The 20,089-nt window shown below is 42.2% G+C and overlaps 1 protein-coding gene across 3 annotated transcripts in view; it reads left to right on the top strand.

Annotated features, from left to right (window-relative positions):
* The window catches only part of LDHD (lactate dehydrogenase D), a 47,341-nt gene that overhangs the window by 3,216 nt on the left and 24,036 nt on the right, over positions 1–20,089 (top strand). For all 3 annotated transcript variants that reach the window (XM_070760691.1, XM_070760689.1, XM_070760692.1), the window contains exons 2-4: positions 2,336–2,448; positions 15,647–15,788; positions 18,310–18,451. In XM_070760691.1, coding sequence (XP_070616792.1) covers positions 2,336–2,448; positions 15,647–15,788; positions 18,310–18,451 — 397 coding nt within the window. The remainder of the gene's footprint in view (positions 1–2,335; positions 2,449–15,646; positions 15,789–18,309; positions 18,452–20,089) is intronic.

Raw genomic sequence — 20,089 nt, 5'->3', positions numbered from 1 at the left:
GCATTTTGCACGATCTGAAGTTTCCGAACACTTTTCAAGGGTAGCCCCATGTAGAGAGCGTTACAGTAGTCGAGCCTCGAGGTGATGAGGGCATGAGTGACTGTGAGCAGTGACTCCCGGTTCAAATAGGGTCGCAACTGATGCACCAGGCGAACCTGGGCGAACGCCCCCCTCGCCACAGCTGAAAGATGTTTCTGTAATGTGAGCTGTGGATCGAGGAGGACGCCGAAGTTGCGAACCCTCTCTGAGGGGGTCAGTGATTCTCCCCCCAGGGTAATGGACGGACAGATGGAATTGTCCTTGGGAGGCAAGACCCACAGCCACTCCGTCTTGTCTGGGTTGAGTTCGAGTTTGTTGACACCCATCCAGGCCCCAACAGCCTCCAGGCACCGGCACATCACTTCTACTGCTTCACTGACTGGACATGGGGTGGAGATATATAACTGGGTATCATCGGCATATTGATGATACCTCACCCCATGCCCTTGGATGATCTCACCCAGCGGTTTCATGTAGATATTAAAGAGCAGGGGGGGAGAGGACCGACCCCTGAGGCACCCCACAAGGGAGAAACCTACAGGTCGACCTCTGACCCCCCACTAACACCGACTGCGACCGACCGGAGAGGTAGGAGGAGAACCACTGAAGAACAGTGCCTCCCACTCCCAACCCCTCCAGCCGGCGCAGAAGGATACCATGGTCGATGGTATCGAAAGCCGCTGAGAGGTCAAGAAGCACCAGGACAGAGGACAAGCCCCTGTCCCGGGCCCGCCAGAGATCATCCATCAACGCGACCAAAGCAGTTTCCGTGCTGTAGCCGGGCCTGAATCCAGACAGCTGAGGACCTAGATTCACTTCTCTCTGTTTCTCTCTTTCCTGTCATTCTCTGCCTCAATCATTTTCTCATTTCTCTTTTTTTCTCCCCTTTTTTCTATCATTTCTCTCTCTCTCTTCCTTCCTTCGTCTCTCTCTCTTGCTTTCTTCCTCGCTCTCACTCTCACTCTCTTCCTTCCTCTCTCCTCTCTCACTCTCTTTCTTGCTCTCTCTCACTCTCTCCTTTCTTATCTTCTCTCTCTCTTTCTCTCTCCCTTCCTTTCTTTCCTTCTCTCTTCCTTCCACTTTTTTCTCTTTCTCTCTTTTCCTTCCTTCCCCTCTTCCCCTCCCTCTCCCTCTCTTTCTCCCTCTCTCCCTTTATATTTATCTCTTCCTTCCTTCCTTCCTCCCTTTCTCTCTCCCTCTCGTTCACTTTTCTCTCCCTCCTTCTTTCCTCTCCTCTTTCCCTCCCTCTCTTTCCCTTCTTTCTCTCCACGTCTCCAGTGGGCAGCCGGCTTTGCTGACTGGCATAAGGCTCAAGCCAGCTGCCCGGGAAAGCCCTGTGTCGGCCAGGAAAGCCGGATTTCCGGGAAAGCAGTGCGCTTTTCAAATGCGCTGCTTTCCTGCTGCAACTCTTTCCTGGGCGGGGGGGGGAGGCCACTCCCCCCCCCCAGGAAAGAGGTGCAGGAAAGCAGCTTGTTTAAAAGGCGCGCTGCTTTCCCGGAAAGCCGGCTTTCTTGGCCGGCACAGGGCTTTCCCGGGCAGCTGGCAGAAGAGGAGGAGAGGGGGCAGATCGGGCGGGCAGGGGGGCAGAGCCGAGAGGCCAGGGGCACGAGAGGGCCGGAGGCACGGTGGGGAGGCAGGGGCGGCCACGGCTCCCTTTCCTTCTACTGCCGGCGCCTCCCTGCCCCCCCCCGGCGGGCTGGCAGGGGGATGGGAAGTGCGCACCCCTGGAAAAGGGTGCACAGGGGGGGGTATTTTGGGGCGCGCGCGTGCTCACGTGCGCAGCTTACGGGGAACACTGCCCCCCGGAGGCCCCCTGGGAGCCGAAAATGCCCTCCCCGAGCCTCTGTGCAAGCCAAAAATCAGCTGGCAAGTGTGCACATGTGCGCTGGAGCTGATTTAGGCCAAAGACTTGCGTGCCAGCAGATATGGCTATGTGTGCCGCAGGTTTGCAATCATTGACTTATACTATCTCAGATAAGTGACTGTCCAGTTGTTTCTTTAAAACCTCCCGTGATGAAGCGGCTATGATTTCTGAAGTGAAGCTGTTCCCCTAGTCCTCACTGTTACACATTTTTAATTCTCATTGGTTGGGGTCTTTTTTTAGTGCCTCTGGGAAATTGGTAGAAAACAGAAAGAAAAGAAAGGATTAAAGATTCCGTGGGTCTGCCGGGAAGGAGGCGCCCACGGGGAATAATATAATGTAAACTTGCCAACCGGGTCAGTTGAGACAGCCACAAACACATTCCGGCTTCCATATTGTGTTATGATCTCCACATGGCCTCCTTTCCTTCCCCAGGAGTGGCTGACAGAGGATTTCCTCAATTCCCTCAGAGCGATTGTGGGGGAGTCCAATGTGTCCACCGCTGCTGTTGTCCGTGAGCAACATGGGCAGGACGAGTCCATGCACAGGTATGTGTTTGCTACATCCGGCCTCAGAGCCTGGTGAGGTTCCTGGGCAGCTTCTCTTTCTCCTCACCTGGAATAGGAATATTCTTTACTGGCCAAAGGTGATTGGACACACAAGGAGATTGTCTGTAGTGCGTAAGCTCTCAGTGCATGCACACAACAAAAGGGTAATACACAGTTATTGTATTCTGCACAGAATAACTGCGGTGAGATTAATTTTTGCACCAACAGTGGAAAAGTGAAAACATACCAACTGATGATGAATTATTAGAAAAAAGTATGATCTGTGTAGAAATGGACAAACTAACAATGGAAATAAAAGATAAAGATGAGTTGTAATACTACCAAAGCTGGAATAAATTTTACTTTTGGTTAGACAATCGTGAAAAACAAAAATTAAAATAAAATAAAGACAACCAATTAAATAGTCAACTAACTTAAATAAGAGGGCAAGGTGGGAAAAGAGGATTGGTTGAATATAGGAATGAAAGAGATACTGATGTAAGATTCATGTAAAATAAAATGTATATAGTATTAGAAATATTAAATTATGGTCATATAGAAATACAGTATCACTCCAGAAAATAAGAAACAGGTCTGCCACACTTCATCCAATGTTTTTATAATGTTTTGTTTATGTTTGTTTGTTTGTTTATTTATTTTGTCCAATACACAATAATACACAATGAAGTTTATAGAGGATATAGTAGAGAAGAAATACGAGATATAGGAGAGACTATAGGACAGGGGATGGAAGGCACTATAGTGCGCTTATGTACGCCCCTTACTGACCTCTTAGGAATCTGGAGAGGTCAACCGTGGATAGTCTAAGGGTAAAATGTTGAGGGTTAGGGGATGATACTACAGAGTCCGGTAATGAGTTCCATGCTTCGACAGCCCAATTGCTAAAGTCAGATTTTTTACAGTCCAGTTTGGAGCGATTAATATTAAGCTTGAATCTGTTGTGTGCTCTTGTGTTGTTGTGGTTGAAGCTGAAGTAGTCTTTAACAGGCAGGACATTGCAGCATATGATCTTGTGGGCAATACTTAGATCATGTTTAAGGCGTCGAAGTTCTAAACTTTCAAGACCCAGAATTGTAAGTCTAGTTTCATAGGGTATTCTGTTTCGAGTGGAGGAATGAAGGGCTCTTCTTGTGAAGTATCTTTGAACATTTTCAAGGGTGTTAATGTCTGAGATGCGATATGGGTTCCAAACAGATGAGCTGTATTTGAGGATGGGTCTGGCAAAAGTTTTGTAAGCTCTGGTAAGTAGTGTGAGATTTCCAGAGCAGAAGGTACGTAGGATTAGATTAACAACTCTTGAGGCCTTCTTAGCGATGTTGTTGCAGTGGGCTTTGGCACTTGGATCTTTAGTTATTGATCCCTCGAGTTTCGCGATCTCGATCTTCGTGAAACGCTATATCGCGATTTTTAAAAAAAATTAATTAAAAAAAAAACCACTTCCGCGTTTGGCTTCAGGACTCAGCTGGGAAGCGGCGTGGCTGTTTTAAAAGGTCGCAGCCGGCCTGGGGGGCTTCCCAGCAAGCCCCCCAGGCCGGCTGCGACCTTTTAAAACAGCCGCGCCGCTTCCCAGCTGAGTCCTGAAGCCAAACGCGGAAGTTCGCCTTTGGCGTTTGGCTTCAGGACTCAGCTGGGAAGCGGCGCGGCTGTTTTAAAAGGTCGCAGCCGGCCTGGGGGGCTTCCCAGCACCCCCCCGAACCCCCAACCTGGGTCTTCCCGGCCGCCCACGCAAAGGGGAAACCCCCGCTCCTCGCTGATGCCCGCCGCTCGCCCGCCCGCCAGCAAGAGGGGGAAGACCCAGGGAAGGTTCCTTCGGCCGCCCAGCAGCTGATCTGCTCGGTAGCGCAGCAGCAGCGAGGAGCCGAATCGGGGTTTCCCCTTTGCGTGGGTGGCGGGGAACGCAAACTCCACCATCTACGCATGCGCGGCCATAGAAAAAAAAGGGCGCGCATGCACAGATGGTGTTTTTACTTCCACAACCCTACATCGCGAAAAATCGATTATCGCGAGGGGTCTTGGAACGGAACCCTCGCGATAATAGAGGGATCACTGTATTCCAAGGTCCTTGACCGAGTGGGGATTATCTGTGATAATTTGTTTATTAAGTTTGTATTTGAAGTTCTGATTCTTTTTGCCGAGGTGTCGGACAGAGCATTTGCTGGTTGAGATTTGGAGTTGCCATGTGTTGGACCAGTCAGAAACTGAGTCTAGGTCTTTTTGTAGAGTAGTTGTGTTATCAGTGGTGTTGAAGAGTTTTACATCGTTTGCAAAAAGAGCACAGTTGCTTGTGATGAGATTGCAAAGGTCGTTGATGTAGAGAATGAAGAGCGTAGGTCCCAGTATGCTACCTTGGGGGACACCGCTTTTAACAGGGACGGGTGTGGATATGGAGCTTCCTCTTTTGACCACTTGTTGCCTGTTAGAAAGGAATGCAGTCATCCGAGGCTTCCGGTCTGGCTCGGGACCGCAGCAGAGTCTCTCGGGCAGGGCTCTGCCCCGAGACTCCTTTCACCCCTCCAGAGGTCGCCGATTGCGATCGGATCGAGTCCGGATAGCTCGATCCTAGAACAGGGGGCTTCCCTCCGTCCGAGGAACTCTCGCCTAAGCTCCAGAGACAGCGGTCTGCCCTACAGCTCTGGAACAGGGAGAACCGATCCTCTGTTCCTAAGAGGATACGGCCATTGCGATCCCCCCAAACCAACGGGAAGCAAGAAAAGAGCAGCGAAAGTAAAGATTTTTAAATCGTGAAAGAAGAATACAAAGAAAAAGAAAAAATCAAGGTAAATTTTTTTTCCTATTTGTTCCATGCTAAAATAGAAGATCAGAGTATAAAGAAAGTTGAAAGTAAAAGTGTTTCTAACAAGGCGAAGGAGAAAGTTATTTGAAAACTTGTATCCAAGCGCAAATTGGCAGCCGGATCTAATTTTTTTCACTTTCACTTCCCATATTAAATTTGAACTTGAACTTTCGAACGTTTAAAATCAGAGAAAATCAACCATATAACATTCGATATGAGATTATGAATGATCTAACTTGCAAAGCGAAATAAAACTTAATAAATTTTGGAATTCCTGAACCCTTGGTAAACTTCAAACATCAAACTCCGGGCTCTACTTTTGATAGCGGAAGGATTAAAAATGTTTCTGCTCTAATCTTTAATTTTAAAGAACGAAATGAAATAAATCAGTAATTTCAAAACAAATGAAAAGTGAATGGAACTGACAGATTAAAGCTAAAAAGAACCTTTTCCTTTCTGGACTGCTTGTGTTTGGATCTTTACATTTGGATTATTTGCTGTTTCGTCGGATTTGCAGCGGAGAGGCAGTTTGCATCGTCTTGGGCTGTGAAATAAGACCTACTCCATTTTAAAACTACATATTAGACTGGACTTTGAATAAACTGCGACGGTACAAATTATAACAAGATTTAAATTTTACTGGTATTGTTGGACTAACGAGACTTTGTCAAACACTCAATAAAATTACTTTGAAAACCGATTAGACCTTGAATCAACAAGGACTGTTTTTCCTGTAAGACCAATATAAGTATATTATATTTGTATTTTGTTCTCTAATTTTCATTGTATTAAATCTTTTTTGTAAAAGAAAAATAGTTTATAACAAATGCATTGCTAATCATCCTTGGTTTCCTGCTCTCTTCTAGTGACACTCCCTTTTTACTTTTTGAGATCGCTTTCTATACTCCCTTCCTCCTCCCCCTCTTCTTTTTTTTATATTGCTACCTCTGCATTTTTTTTCTCTTTCTTTCTTTCGCATTTTATACTCTCCTACTTAAATTGTTTTATCTTTTCTTTCTTATTTTTTTTATTTTGAAAAATAGTTGCAATAGAAATGTCGCTTAAATAATATTGATTATATATTGAATTTAGAGTATTAAGACAAATTGCATTGTGATATTTGGTTCTAAATCTATTGACATTCCTGCCATATTAACAGTGATATTTTTTCTTTTTTGAGATATCCTAGTGAAAAATTGGTAAAAATTGGTAAAAATTAATTGAACAGGTTTGGAATTTATAGTTATTCTTTTCCTTCCACTAACGCAAAATGTAAATAAATAAAATAAATAATCAAAGAGCCAAGAATGTCAAGTACATCAACTCACACCAAAACGCTCAAAAAACAAACGGCAACCCCTGCTCCATCACCCCAAGGGTCACCTCATCCCTCTCCTGCACAACAAACTCTCACTGTAACTATGTTTACTAAGGAGAAGGAGAAAGAGAAACCACAGCAGCCCACCCTTGTAACAATACAAGAGACTTTAAATGCAATGAAAGACTTTATGCTCAAATCACAAGAAGATGCAAACCAACAAAGAGAAGCTATAAAATCAGAAGTGGCTGAATTAAAGGTAGACACAGGAGAGATGAAGGATCAGATGAAGGAAATCCAGCAAACTTTGAAAGAAAGTGAAGACAGAGTGAAAGCAGTAGAGGAAAAGACTGATAAAATGGAGAAGAGAATGGACTACTTTGAAGGTAGATCTGACTCACAATACAGAAGATATGATGAATCAATCACACATCTTGAAATGCAATGTGCTTCATATGGGCTAAGATTTCAAAATATAATAGAAGAAAAAGATGAAGATTTACAGACAACTATGGCTGAAACTATTGGAGGAATTCTTCAGGTGGATCCCATAGAAATAAAGAAAGAAATCGATGAAGTTTTCAGAATTTCAAATAGCTACATACGTCGACACAACCTTCCGAGAGAAATTCATATCAAATTTGTAAGAAAAACTTTGAGAGATGATGTACTACACTGGGCAAGAACTGGAAAATTACAACATAAAGGAAAAGAAGTAAAAATACTAAAACAAGTCCCAAGAAGTGTCAGAGAAACTAGAAGAGATTATCATTTCCTGACTAGAATCTTGATTAAAGAAAACATAACTTTCCGTTGGCTAATTCCACAAGGACTATCATTAACTTGGCAATCTCAAAGATATAAATTAGAAAACTTGGATCAAGCAAGAGACTTTTTTGAAAATAGTGGAATATGCCAACCAGAACAACTAACAAAGGAACTGACAGAACAGCAGGAAGAAGTGACGGGAGCTGTCGCCCAAGGAGAAGAGCAGGACCAAGGTGCCAGAAGGAAACAACCTCAGCGCGAAACTAAAGAGACCAAAAAATACTACAAATGACAACGTGGAAAGATTTGAAAATCTTTTCAGTAAACGTAAATGGCTTAAATGAACCGAAAAAAAGAAAACAAATGTTCTCTAAAATTAAAAACCAAAAAGCTCAAATTGTAATATTACAAGAAGTACATATAAAAAAGAATAACCGGAAATTATTATTAAATTCTAAAATTGGAAACATGTATGCTGCATTGGCAGACCAAAAAAAAAGAGGAGTAGTGATGTATGTTGAGAATTCTATAAATTCCAAACAATTATTTGCAGATGATGAAGGTAGAATTTTGATAGTACAAGTCAATATAGACTCGAAACCTCTTGTTATTGTTTCTATTTATGCCCCAAATGACAACCAAATGATATTTTATAAAAAATTACATCAAAAATAATGGAATTAAATATTGAAAACATGTTGATAATTGGAGATTTTAACGCCATTTCAAACAGACAATTAGATCATTCCAGGGGAAAGAAAAATAGTAAAAAGAAAAAGAAAAATTTATTACCTACTACCTTTCAAAAAATGAAAACAGAATTATTATTAAATGACATTTGGAGGGAAAGATATCCTCAAAAGAGACAGTATACCTTTTATTCGAACCCCCATAAAATTTGGACAATAATAGATATGGTATGGGCTCCAAAAATAACAGCAGAACAAATAAAAGAAGTAGAAATTGATGTAAACACATGGGCAGATCACAACCCTGTAGTAGTTTATATGAGAAATAACAAAAAAAATTAAATTGGCAGATGAATGGAAATATTTTGAAAGAAAAAAAATACAAGGATTGGATCGAGAAAGAACTAAAGATATTTTTTGAAATTAATAAAAATTCAGATACTACCCCACAAAATTTGTGGGATACAACTAAAGCGTACATAAGAGGACTAACGATTTCCTACACTGCAAAACAAAATAAGGGAAAAAAAATCAAATATGAACAATTAATAAACGAATTAAAACAATTAGAAATTCTATCACAACAAAATACAAAGAATAGGGAATTAAAAAGGAAAATTTATGTAGTTAAACATAAAATTAGACTAATAGAACAGAACCAAATAGTGGAAAAAATAAAAAGAGCCAAACAAAATTATTTTGAACATGCTAATAAGCCAGGAAGATGGCTCTCATATAAACTTAGGAAACAGCGACAATCAAAAATAATTAAAAAACTAGAAGATAAAGATGGAATAATAAAACATGATACAGAAGGAAAAGTAGATATAGTACAATTTTTTTAAAAAGAATTATATAAAAAAGAAAATATTAGTGAGGACAAAGTCTTTAAATATTTAGAACATACTGAACTACCACAACTAACCGAAGAGCAACAGGCAAATATAGAGGGACCAATAACAGCTGAGGAACTCCTTACAACTATTAAAAAGCAAAAAAATAATAAAGCAACTGGACCAGATGCCATACCGGTGGAATGGTACAAAATAGAAAGTGAAACAATAATAAATAACATGTTAGAAATTTTTAATGAATGTAGGCTAGACGGTAGAATTCCTAAATCATGGTTAGAATCTTTAATAACGTTAATTCATAAACCAGGAACACCAAAAGAAAAAATTAAAAATTACAGACCTATATCATTATTGAATGTTGATTATAAAATATTTACTGCAATATACGCAGACAGATTAAAAAGGATTTTAAATGGGATAATTCATCAAGATCAGAATGGCTTTCTACCAGGTAGACAGATTAAAAATAATCTTAGAATGATTATTAATACATTAGAATATTATGAACAACATCCTGAAAAAACACTATCATTAATGTTCTTAGATGCACAAAAAGCTTTTGACAACGTTAATTGGATATTCATAAAAATGCAATTGAATAAAATGAAATTTGGTCCTAAATTTGTAAATTTAATAGATGCTATTTATGCAAAACAAACAACTAAAATTATATTAAATAATGAAAAATTGGAACCATTTGAAATAAACAAAGGAGTTCGACAAGGTTGTCCTATTTCCCCTTTACTATTTATCTTATCTTTAGAAACCCTACTGATAAAAATAAGAGCAGATCCAAAAATAAAAGGTTTGACTATTGGAAAGTCCAAGCTTTTGCAAATGATCTGACGTTTATAACTGAAGATCCGATAACAACAGTTCCAGTATTAATTCAGACAATAGAACAATATGGAAAAGTAGCAGGTTTAAAAATAAATAAGAGCAAAACACAATTTATAACAAAAAATATGAGTAAAATACAAGAAAGAAAATTGGAATATATTTCCGGAATACAAACAGTTAAAAAGGTTAAATACCTAGGAATATGGATAACATCTAAAACTATAACACTAAAAAATGACAACTACACAAAATTAATGATGGAAATTAAAAAAGATTTAGAAATTTGGAATAGTTTAAAAATATCCTTTTTGGGAAGAATTGCCACAATCAAGATGAATATTTTACCTACATTTTTATTTTTGTTTCAGGTGATCACAATAAATCCAGGGGGAAATTTCTTTAAAAATTTAACTATGACAGTTAAAAAATTCTTATGGCAGGGAAAAAAGGCAAGAATAAAGATAAATATTTTGGAAGATATTAAAGAAAGGGGAGGATTTGCACTCCCTGATTGGAAATTGTATTATCAGGCAGCCGCCCTAACGTGGATTAGAGATTGGATAACATTAGAGAATAAAAGAATATTGAAATTAGAAGGACATGATCTTATGCTTGGTTGGCCTGCCTTTATATGGTATGATAAGGATAAAAACTATTCATATTTTAAAAGACATACATTAAGAAAATATTTATTAGAAGTCTGGAAAGACATAAGGAAAAATCATTTTTTGACTGTCCCTGAATGGCTTGCCCCCCTAGAAGCAATAGTACACCCAAATTCTATAAAGGAAAAAAGAATAATAACATATAAGGACTTACTAAATGATCAAATGAAACTAAAATCTAGGACTGAATTACAAGAAGCAGGGATAACAATTGATTGGTGGCACTATGCACAGATTCGATCTAGATACCAGAAAGATAGTATGCTCTATATCTTTAACAAGAATAAAAATTTATTAAGTAATTTAATAACTATCAATCAAACTAAAACAATAGGGATTATTTATATATTTCTGCTCGCCCATAAAAATATAGATTTGACTTTAAAGGATAACATGATAAGTTGGTGCAAAAATATTGGAAAAGAAATAGATATAGATACATGGGAGAAAGTCTGGACCGGAAATTGGAAAATGACAAAATCGGTGTCCCTAAAAGAGAACCAAATTAAAATGTTTTATAGATGGCACCTCGCACCAAATAGGATAGCAAAAATGTTTCCTAAAACTTCACCGTTGTGTTGGAAATGTAAAAAGGAAATAGGGTCTTACTATCATCAATGGTGAACGTGTAGTAAAGCTAGACTCTATTGGAAAATGATAGAAAAAATGATAAAAGAAATAGTGAAGCAGGATATAGAAGCAACCCCGGAACTCTATTTATTAGGAATCACAAATCAGACTTATAAGAAAGAAATGTTATATTTAGTTATACATATTTTAACTGCGGCTAGGATTATATATGCGCAAAATTGGAAAGCGGAGGATATCCCCAATGAAGAAGAAGTTATTATAAAAATATTAGATTGCGCTGAAATGGATATGATGACAAGACGCCTAAATGATCAAGAAGATACGGAATTTTATGAAACATGGAACAAAGTTTATATATGGATAAATAAGAAGAAACAGTAATATGAAGAACAAATAAATGAATGTGTAAATTACTTTGGTAAAATATGATTTATGAGTTATAATAGTATTAGACAGAATAAGTTTGTTTTTAGAAGTATATCAGAATTAGTTTATATATGAAGAATTATTATGAGAAGAATTTTGAATTTATATTAGTATTAGTTTAAATGTGAAAAATTTTAATGTGAAATTTAACAAATCATTTTTTAACATTTATAACAATGAATTGTATTTGAATATGTATTCTTTTTTCTATATTCAAATTTATACTTTTGAGATAAGCGGGGAAATTATGACCCCATTTTTTTATATTAAATGTTGGTGCGTCTGTTTGTCTATTTTATGAAAACTAATAAAATTTATTAAAAAAAAGAAAAGAAAGGAATGCAGTCATCCAGCTGTGGAGGGATCCTGAGATGCCATAAGATGTGAGTTTTTGAAATAGTTTGTCATGGACCACTGAATCAAAGGCTTTGGAGAAGTCAATATAAATTGCATCTATAGATTTTCCTTGATAAGATGAGTTGTCCATATGTTTTTGCAGTGAAGGAGCTGTAGATTGCGGGATAGTTTTTTTCTGAATCCAAATTGTTAGAGAGCAGATTCTTAGTTTCTAGGTGGAGAGTAATTGATTGGTTTATAATTGATTCCATAACTTTACATGGGACGCAGCATAGTGATATTGGTCTGTAGTTATTGACAAGAGAGGGGTCTCCATTTTTGAAGATGGAGATGACCGTTGCATATCTTAGGAAGTGTGCTGGTACTGAAGGATTTTTCAAAAATTATGCTTAGTGGTCCAGTTATAGCAGAAGAGAGCTTTTTTTAGGAAGTATGCACATAGACCATCTGGTCCGACTGATAGGGAAGGTTTAAGGTCATGTAATGCTTTTTCAACTTGATCTTCAGTGGGTTAGGGTTAGGTCATTGAGAGAGTTTGAGGTGCGAGTGATGAATTTGGTGGATGAGCCATTGCTGTTGACAAAGACAGAGCCAAAGAATGAATTGAGAAGGTTAGCTTTGGATGAATCATCGTGGTATTCTTTGTTGTTGGGTCCTTTGAGAGGTGGGATAGGTCTAGAGTCCTTATGTATGTTTATAATAAAATATATTTTGTAAACAAAAAACAAATCCCAAAAGGGCAATCCATCAATCAGGAGCGTCAGACTCAAGGCCCACGGGCCAAGATCCGCCCCACGGGGTGCTTAGATATGGCCCGCATGGCCGCCTTGGAAACAGTGGAGGACCGGCCCGTGATGCATCTGCCAGCGCAAACGGAACTGATGTTAAAAAAAATAAGTTTAAAAGTGATGCCGACAGTTTGAAGAAGTGTGGTAAAATGTTATCAGATTGTTAAATGTCATATGTATTAGAATTAAAATCACTCAGGGAAGGCTTTAGAAGGAGAAGGAGAAAGTAGAAAGGAAGGGGAGAAAGGAAGGAGGAGAGGGATAGATAGAGGAGAGGGAGGTAGAGAGAGGGAAGAGTGGAGAAAAGAAAGAAACAGACTGATTAATAATAGCAAGACTCTGTTAAAAATAGGTGATTGTTTGGATTGATTGGGAAATATGTATACAATTGAATTATTCTTCAGGTATTATGTATTGATATATACAGTATATGGAAACTCTACAGAATGTATGTATGTTCGTCTGTCTGTATATAACATATTTTTGCTGATAGTGAAAAGGAAGGGAGACTAGTATAGATCTATTTCAAGCTTATTTTGTTCCCATAAGTTAGCCATACCCTTACTGGGATTTGAACCTTGGAAGTCTGGCTGTAAGGCAGTAGCTTTAACCTCTAGACCACAGGATCTCCTCCTCTCAGCTTGTACCAGGCAAGAGTTATATATGTATATATTTTTTTTCCTGTCAAATCTACTGTAGAATCTACTGCAGAATCTATTACTAATATATATTCTGTTGATATACATATACATACATACATACATACATACATACAGACAGACAGACAGACAGACAGACAGACAGACAGACAGACAGACAGACAGACAGAGATATGTAGATAAATATAGATATAGATATATGAATGGAAACAGAGCTTGGGGTGGTGGTGAGTCTTCCACTTCCACTTCAGCCACAAAGCAAGGCACTCTGGTCATTGAGTGAGCCACCACAGGGCCACAACTGACAATTTTGCTGCTGCTGTTTTTCCCCTTGATTCTGTTTGTCGGAAGCCTGTTGTGAAACACGCAAATGGCGGCTGCATTACCAGGAGGATGCTACAGTGGTCAGAAATGCGAGGCTTCCTCACAGAACAAATCCTTGGATTGGTCAATAAACAAGGCACTCGGTGAGCGAGGTCTCCCTGTGTCTCTCAAGCTTTTCAAAGCCTGAATTGTATGTTGGAGGAGGCCTTTCTTTACAGGTTATTATTTATTAAAAGGTGCTATTTGGTTCAGATCCTCCCATCCTCCTTTGTACGAGAAGTCCTCCATTTACGACAGTTCGTTTAGTGAGCGAAGTTATAACGGCACTGAAAAAAAGCAACTTGGGATGGCTTGTCACACTTAACCATTGTAGCTTTTCCATAGTCATGTGATCAAAAAATCAGATACTGGGCAACTGACTCATCTTTATGACAATTGCAGTGTCCCCATGTGTGTGTATGTGTGTCGGTGTGTGATCCCCTTTTGCGACCTTCTGACAAGCCAAGTCAATGGGAAAGCCAGATTCACTTAGCAAAACGTGTTACTCACTTACCGTATTTTTCAGAGTACAGTAATACCTCATGATATGAACTTAATTGGTGCAAGGAGGAGGTTCGTAACACGAAAGGTTCGTAAGACGAAACATTGTTTCCCATAGGAAACAATGTAAAGTCAATTAATCCGTGCAACCAAACCCCCCCCCCCGCAAAAAAAGGCGTTCGGCGACTGCTGGGAAGCCGCGCGGCTGTTTTAAAAGGTGACAGCCGGCCTGGGGGGCTTCCCAGCAACCTCCAGAACCCTGAACCCGGATGTTCGGCAAAAGTTCGGGGTTGGGGAGGTTGCTGGGAAGCCCCCCAGGCAGGCTGCCACCTTTTAAAACAGCCGCGCGGCTTCCCAGCAGCTTCCAGAAGCCGAACGCCAAACCCGAACTTCCGCGTTCGGCGTTCGGCGACTGCTGGGAAGCCGCGCGGCTGTTTTAAAAAGTGACAGCCGGCCTGGGGGGCTTCCCAGCACCCCCCCGAACCCCGAACCCGGAAGTTCGGCAAAAGTTCAGGGTTCGGGGGGGTGCTGGGAAGCCCCCCAGCCCGGCTGTGACCTTTTAAAACAGCCGCACGGCTTCCCAGCTGTCTCCCAAAGCCGAACGCCAAACCCGAAGTTCCGCATTCGGCGTTCAGAGACAGCTGGGAAGCCGTGCAGCTGTTTTAAAAGGTGACAGCCGGGCTGGGGGGCTTCCCAGCAACCTCCTGAACCGAACCCGGGGTTCAGAAAAATTTTGCCTCTTCTTACGAACTTTTTTCGAGTTACGAACCGGCGTTCGGGAGGCTTCTGGGAAGCCCCGCCACCCGGCTGTCACCTTTTAAAACAGCCGCGCGGCTTCCCAGCAGTCTCCGAACGCCGGTTCGTAACTCGAAAAAAGTTCGTAAGAAGAGGCAACATTTTTCTGAACCCTGGGTTTGTATCACGAGTTGTTCGTAAGACGAGGGGTTCGTATCTTGAGGTACCACTGTATAAGATGCACGTTTTTCCTCCCTAAAAGAAGCTGATAATTTGGGTGCGTCTTATACTCTGCATGAAGCTTCTAAAATCTTCCCAGCTCTTACCTTGCAAGTTCTTTCATTGTTACTCTCTTCAAAGAATGTTTTCCAAGCGCTAAGTCTTTACAGGGTTTTTTCCATTGCTCAAACATGCTCCAAATACGTTTCTTTCCAGCCCTAACCAGGTGCTAACAATGTTCCCAGCTCTTACCAGCTTGCAAGTTCTTTCATTGTTACTCTCTGCAAATAAAGTTTTTTTAAAGCCCTAACTAGGGGATAAAATATTGTGCTGAAGCTGACCAGATTAAGGATGCTAGCTAGGTGAATACCTGGTAGGCAGATTCATTTTCCTATTTTCCTCCCCCAAAACTGAGGTGTGTCTTATACTCTGAAAAAACCGGTAATAACTGCAGGGATTCACTTAACAACCGTGGCAAGGAAAGGTCTTAAAAGAAGGCAACATTCACTTAAACAAATGTCTTGCCTAGCGACAGAAATTTGGTGGGCTCCGTTGTGGTCATAAGTCAAGGACTTGCCTGTACAGAGGCTTGCTGTGTCCCCCCCCCTAGGAACTGCCCCCCGGATGCCGTGGTCTGGCCCCAGAGCGTGGAGCAGGTCAGCTTGCTGGCAGCTACGTGTTACAGCCGAGGAGTTCCCGTCATCCCCTTCGGGACAGGCACAGGGCTGGAAGGGGGTGTCACCGCTGTGCAGGTAAGAACCTGAGGAGCTGCGGCCAGGTAGAGCAGAGGCTGGCCTGGTCCTGCTGATGAAGCTCTCGGGGCTTAACCCTGCATGGGATGTGGCGGAGTCTTGGCTTGGAGGTCAATTTAGTTCAGCTGGACCTAGGGGCCTGGATCTGCTAACTCTGCTTGGTCTGCCACTTAGGTCAGGGTGGGGTTTTTTTCTCAGGGTTGGTTCTGAGCTTTGGTTAGTCAGCTGGGATGGTATGGATCAATGTTTATTCAAAATCAAGCTGGAAGGACCCTTAGAGGTCCTCTAGTCCAACCCCCTGCTCAAGCAGGAGATCCTGAAGAATTCCAGTCAAATGGTTGTCCTCCTAAAAACTTCCAGTGACGGAGCACCCACAACTTCTGGAGGCAACTTCTGTTGCCCTGGATAATCGTCCTCACTGTTAGGAGGTTTCTCCCTAATTCGAGGTTGCTTCTATCTTTGATTAGTTTCCATCCATTGTTTCTTGTCTTGCCTTCTGGTTCTTTGGAGAATAAGTTGAACTCCTCCTCTTTGTGGACTAGAGCACTGTGTGGATGGCTTGGATGCTTGACACTGAGCTGCAGCTTCTTTTGTTCTTGGATAAGCTGCAGGCAACATCCCCCAAGCAAGGGTGGGTTGTGACTTACCTCGCTACCTGGTTGCTTCCTCCTGCACAGCACAGAGCTGAAAAACAGCATGTACAGGGCCAGAACATGGCTTCTGCACATGCTGACAAGGAAAATAAAATAAAACAAACCTGCCCAAAACAAAATGGTGACGCATGCACGGTGACAAAAACTGCTTCTGCACATGCTCAGAAGAAGAAAAAATAATGCCCCCAAAATTGAAAAATATTTTTTTAAAAAATTGGGGAAAAGTGGCAACTCCAGGGAGCGGCACCAGGCCGGTGACATCACCAGCGGGCTGTTACCGACGCGACTGCATAGCACCATACCAGTAGCAACCCACTCCTGCCCCCAAGCCTTGAAACCTGGTTTGTCAGCTGCAAAAGCCTCGGTTCTAGGCACACCAACCCACGTTAGAGCCCATTTGGATTTGGTGCATTGGCTGAACCAGCCTCGAATGGCATAGGATCCTAGTCCAGAACCCAGAGTTTCCCTGGGCATCGAAAGGATGAGCCAGAAGGACGGAGATCCAGATTCAGGTCCTGCTACTTAGAAAGAGAGTCAAATAAGGGGAAGAGGGGGTCGTGTTCCATCAGCCTGATAGCCAGTCTCCTTTTTGCGCCACCGGTTCCTCTTTCTGCCCAAGGGCCCTGCCAGCTTCTGCTTGTAACCTGGGAGAGCCACCTTAATTAGGAAAAGAACAGACCGTTTCAGCAGGTGGGGACTAAGAAGGACGATGGGAGATTACACCATCTCCCTCCCAATTTGGAATCCTATGTAGGTTTTCCTAACTTAAATTCACACGAGATGCGACTATTGTTGTTAGGGTTTAACATGATTAGGGTTTAGTAAGATAGACAGAGATGTGAGTATCGTATTTTTCAGAGTATAAATCGCACACACCCCCGAATAGCAATAGCATTTAGACCTATGTCATAGTGCTTTTACAGCTCTTTCTAAGCAGTTTACAGAATCAGCCTCTTGCCCCCAACAGTTTGGGTCTTCATTTGACCCACCTTGGAAGGATGGAAGGCTGAGTCAACCTTGAGCCAGTGGTGAGATTTGAACTGCTGAACTACAGCTGGCAGTTAGCTAAAGTATCTTGCAGTGCTGCACTCTAGCCACCATGGCTCTAAAAGAGGCTGAAAATTCAGGTGCATCTTATATTCCAAATGTAGCTTTTTTGAAGCATTTTTCCCAGTCCTAATCAGGTGCTAACGATCTTCCAGTTTGCAGGATTTTTTCATTGCTGCTGCAAATAAGGTTTTTTCCAGCCCTACGTCTTTGCAGGCTTGTTTTTATTGCTACTCCCTCCAAAAAAGGTGGGTTTTTTTCACTCCTAACCAGGGGATAAAATAATGTGCTGAAGCTGAACAGACTAAGGACGCTAGCCAGATGAATACCTGGTAGGTAGATTCCCCCCCCCCCCCCTATTTTGCTCCCCCAAAATGAAGATGCGTCTTATACTCTGAAAAATATGGTAATTGGAGTGGATACACAAGGAGATGCCATGGGATTTGTTTGATCGTTAATGGAATAACAGCGTCTATGGAAGGGACCTTAGTGGTTGTCTAGTTTAATTCCCAGCTCAGGCAGGAGATTTGATTTTAAGAAACTTTACCTGAAGTAACTGATATGAACCCTGCTGGCGCAATGGCTAGAATGGAGCATTGCAGGCAAACTCTGCTGACTGCCAGCAGTTCGATCCTGACTAGCTCAGCCTTCCGAGGTTGGTAAAATGAGGAGCCAGATTTTTAGGGGGCAGTATGCAAATTGTGGTTACCTTATTTGCATCTATAATGCTATTGGACGGATATAGGGGTTACTGCTATTGTTAATACTTATAATTTGGGTCTTGGAGTTGTGTGAACCCTGCCTGTGCTCCTTCCCCCCAGGGAGGTGTGTGTGTCAACCTGATGAAAATGGACCAGATTTCTGAGCTTAACCCGGAAGATTTCACCGTTGCTGTAGAGGCAGGAGTGACGCGGAAGGCGCTGAACAAATACTTGCGTGGAAACGGCCTCTGGTTCCCTGTTGGTACGGCAGCTTGGAGACAGGTGGAGGGGGCATCACTGGGCCAAGGTTGGGGGGGGCTTCCCCATCAGAGTTGGGAGGGGCTGTTGTCCAGGGGTTCTCACTGAGGCTCAGGCAGGGCTCCTAGGGGATTTTAGATTCGCAGGGTTGGAAGGGACCTTGTGGGTCATCTAGTCCAACCCCCCACCCAAGCAGGAGATCCTACACCAGTGATGATGAACCTTTTTGGTTTGTGTGCCAAAAGGTGTGTGTGTGTGTGCTAGCATACGTGCACGTGCCCACGTCCCTTTCCTCTCCCCTACATGTATGCACAACCCCCCCTGCTGCATATGTACACAGGCTTTTCTGAAGTCTGGTAGGTGAAAAAAATGCACTTCCAGTTTGCTCGTTGTGCTGTTTTTTGCACTCCAGGTCTTCAGGAAGCTTCCTTGAACCCTCCGGAGTGCAAAAAACAGCACAATGGGCAAACTGGAAGTCTGTTCTTCTGAACTTCTGGTTTATCCATTGGGTGATTTTTGGCACAGTCTCGCGTGCCCTCAGATATGGCTCTACCAAAGGTCCACGTAATGGCCATGATGGGGGGGAGTGTGTGTGTATGTCCAACACCCCTTTGGACTCTCCATGGATGCCCCTCAGACCCGGTCTCGATGGAGCCCCTGAGAACCTTCCAAGCGTTGCCCCCAAACTGAAATTTTTGACTCTGAAGAGAGAGAGAGAAAACGATGAAGTGTTTTTTAGCAATCTGTTCTCTGTCGCCATTTATTTACATTCACAATCCGTAATGGGGGGGGGGGGGAACTAACACAAGACACATTGAGGTTGTGCCCTGGTTTGGCCCACAGTTTGGAGGACGGGTATTCTCTGAGGTGCCCCCCCAAATAAAATTGGGTGAGCCAGAGCTGATCTCCAATGGCAAAGTTCATCTGATGCTTTCCACTCATTTTGAAGGAGCTGTGCTCTTCACCCTTAGCAAAAATATCCAGAGCAGGGGACGGAGATGCTGACAGAGGACAGGTAATACACAACTTACAATTGCTTGCTTAGTGGCCAGTTAAAGTTATGACAGACATTCCCAGGGGCACACTTATGACTCAGTTCTGAAGTCCTTATGGTCAAACCTTAGTAAGGCCACACCAGTTTTGGTCACCATACTACAAAAAGGAAATTGAAACTCTGGAGAAAGCGCAGATGAGAGCAACCAGGATGATTAGAGAACTGGAGGCTAAATCAGAGGAAGAGCAGTTGAGGGAACCGGGCCTGGCAAGTCTGGTGAAGAGAAGGACCAGGGGACACAGGATAACGGTGTTCTAGTATTTGCAGGGCTGCCCCAGGGAGGAGGGGGGTCAGGCTGTTTTCCAAGGCACCAGAAGTCCAGACGAGGAATCACGGATGGAAGCTGACCAAGGAGAGATTCAACCTGGAAATAAGGAGGGACTTTCTGACGGTGAGAGCAATCAGCCAGTGGAAAAGAAGTTGCCTGTGGAGGTTGTGAGAGCTCCAACACTTGAGACTTTCAAGGGGAGACTGGACGGCCATTTGTTCGAAATGGTGAAGGGCCGTGATGGCGAACCTATGGCATGGGTGGAACAAGTGGCACGTGGAGCTATTTATTCATTTATTTATTTATTATACTTGTATGCC

Source organism: Erythrolamprus reginae, chromosome 9 (assembly GCF_031021105.1).
Source record: "Erythrolamprus reginae isolate rEryReg1 chromosome 9, rEryReg1.hap1, whole genome shotgun sequence".
Classification (NCBI taxonomy): domain Eukaryota; kingdom Metazoa; phylum Chordata; class Lepidosauria; order Squamata; family Dipsadidae; genus Erythrolamprus; species Erythrolamprus reginae.
This window is presented reverse-complemented; position numbering and strand designations above follow the sequence as displayed.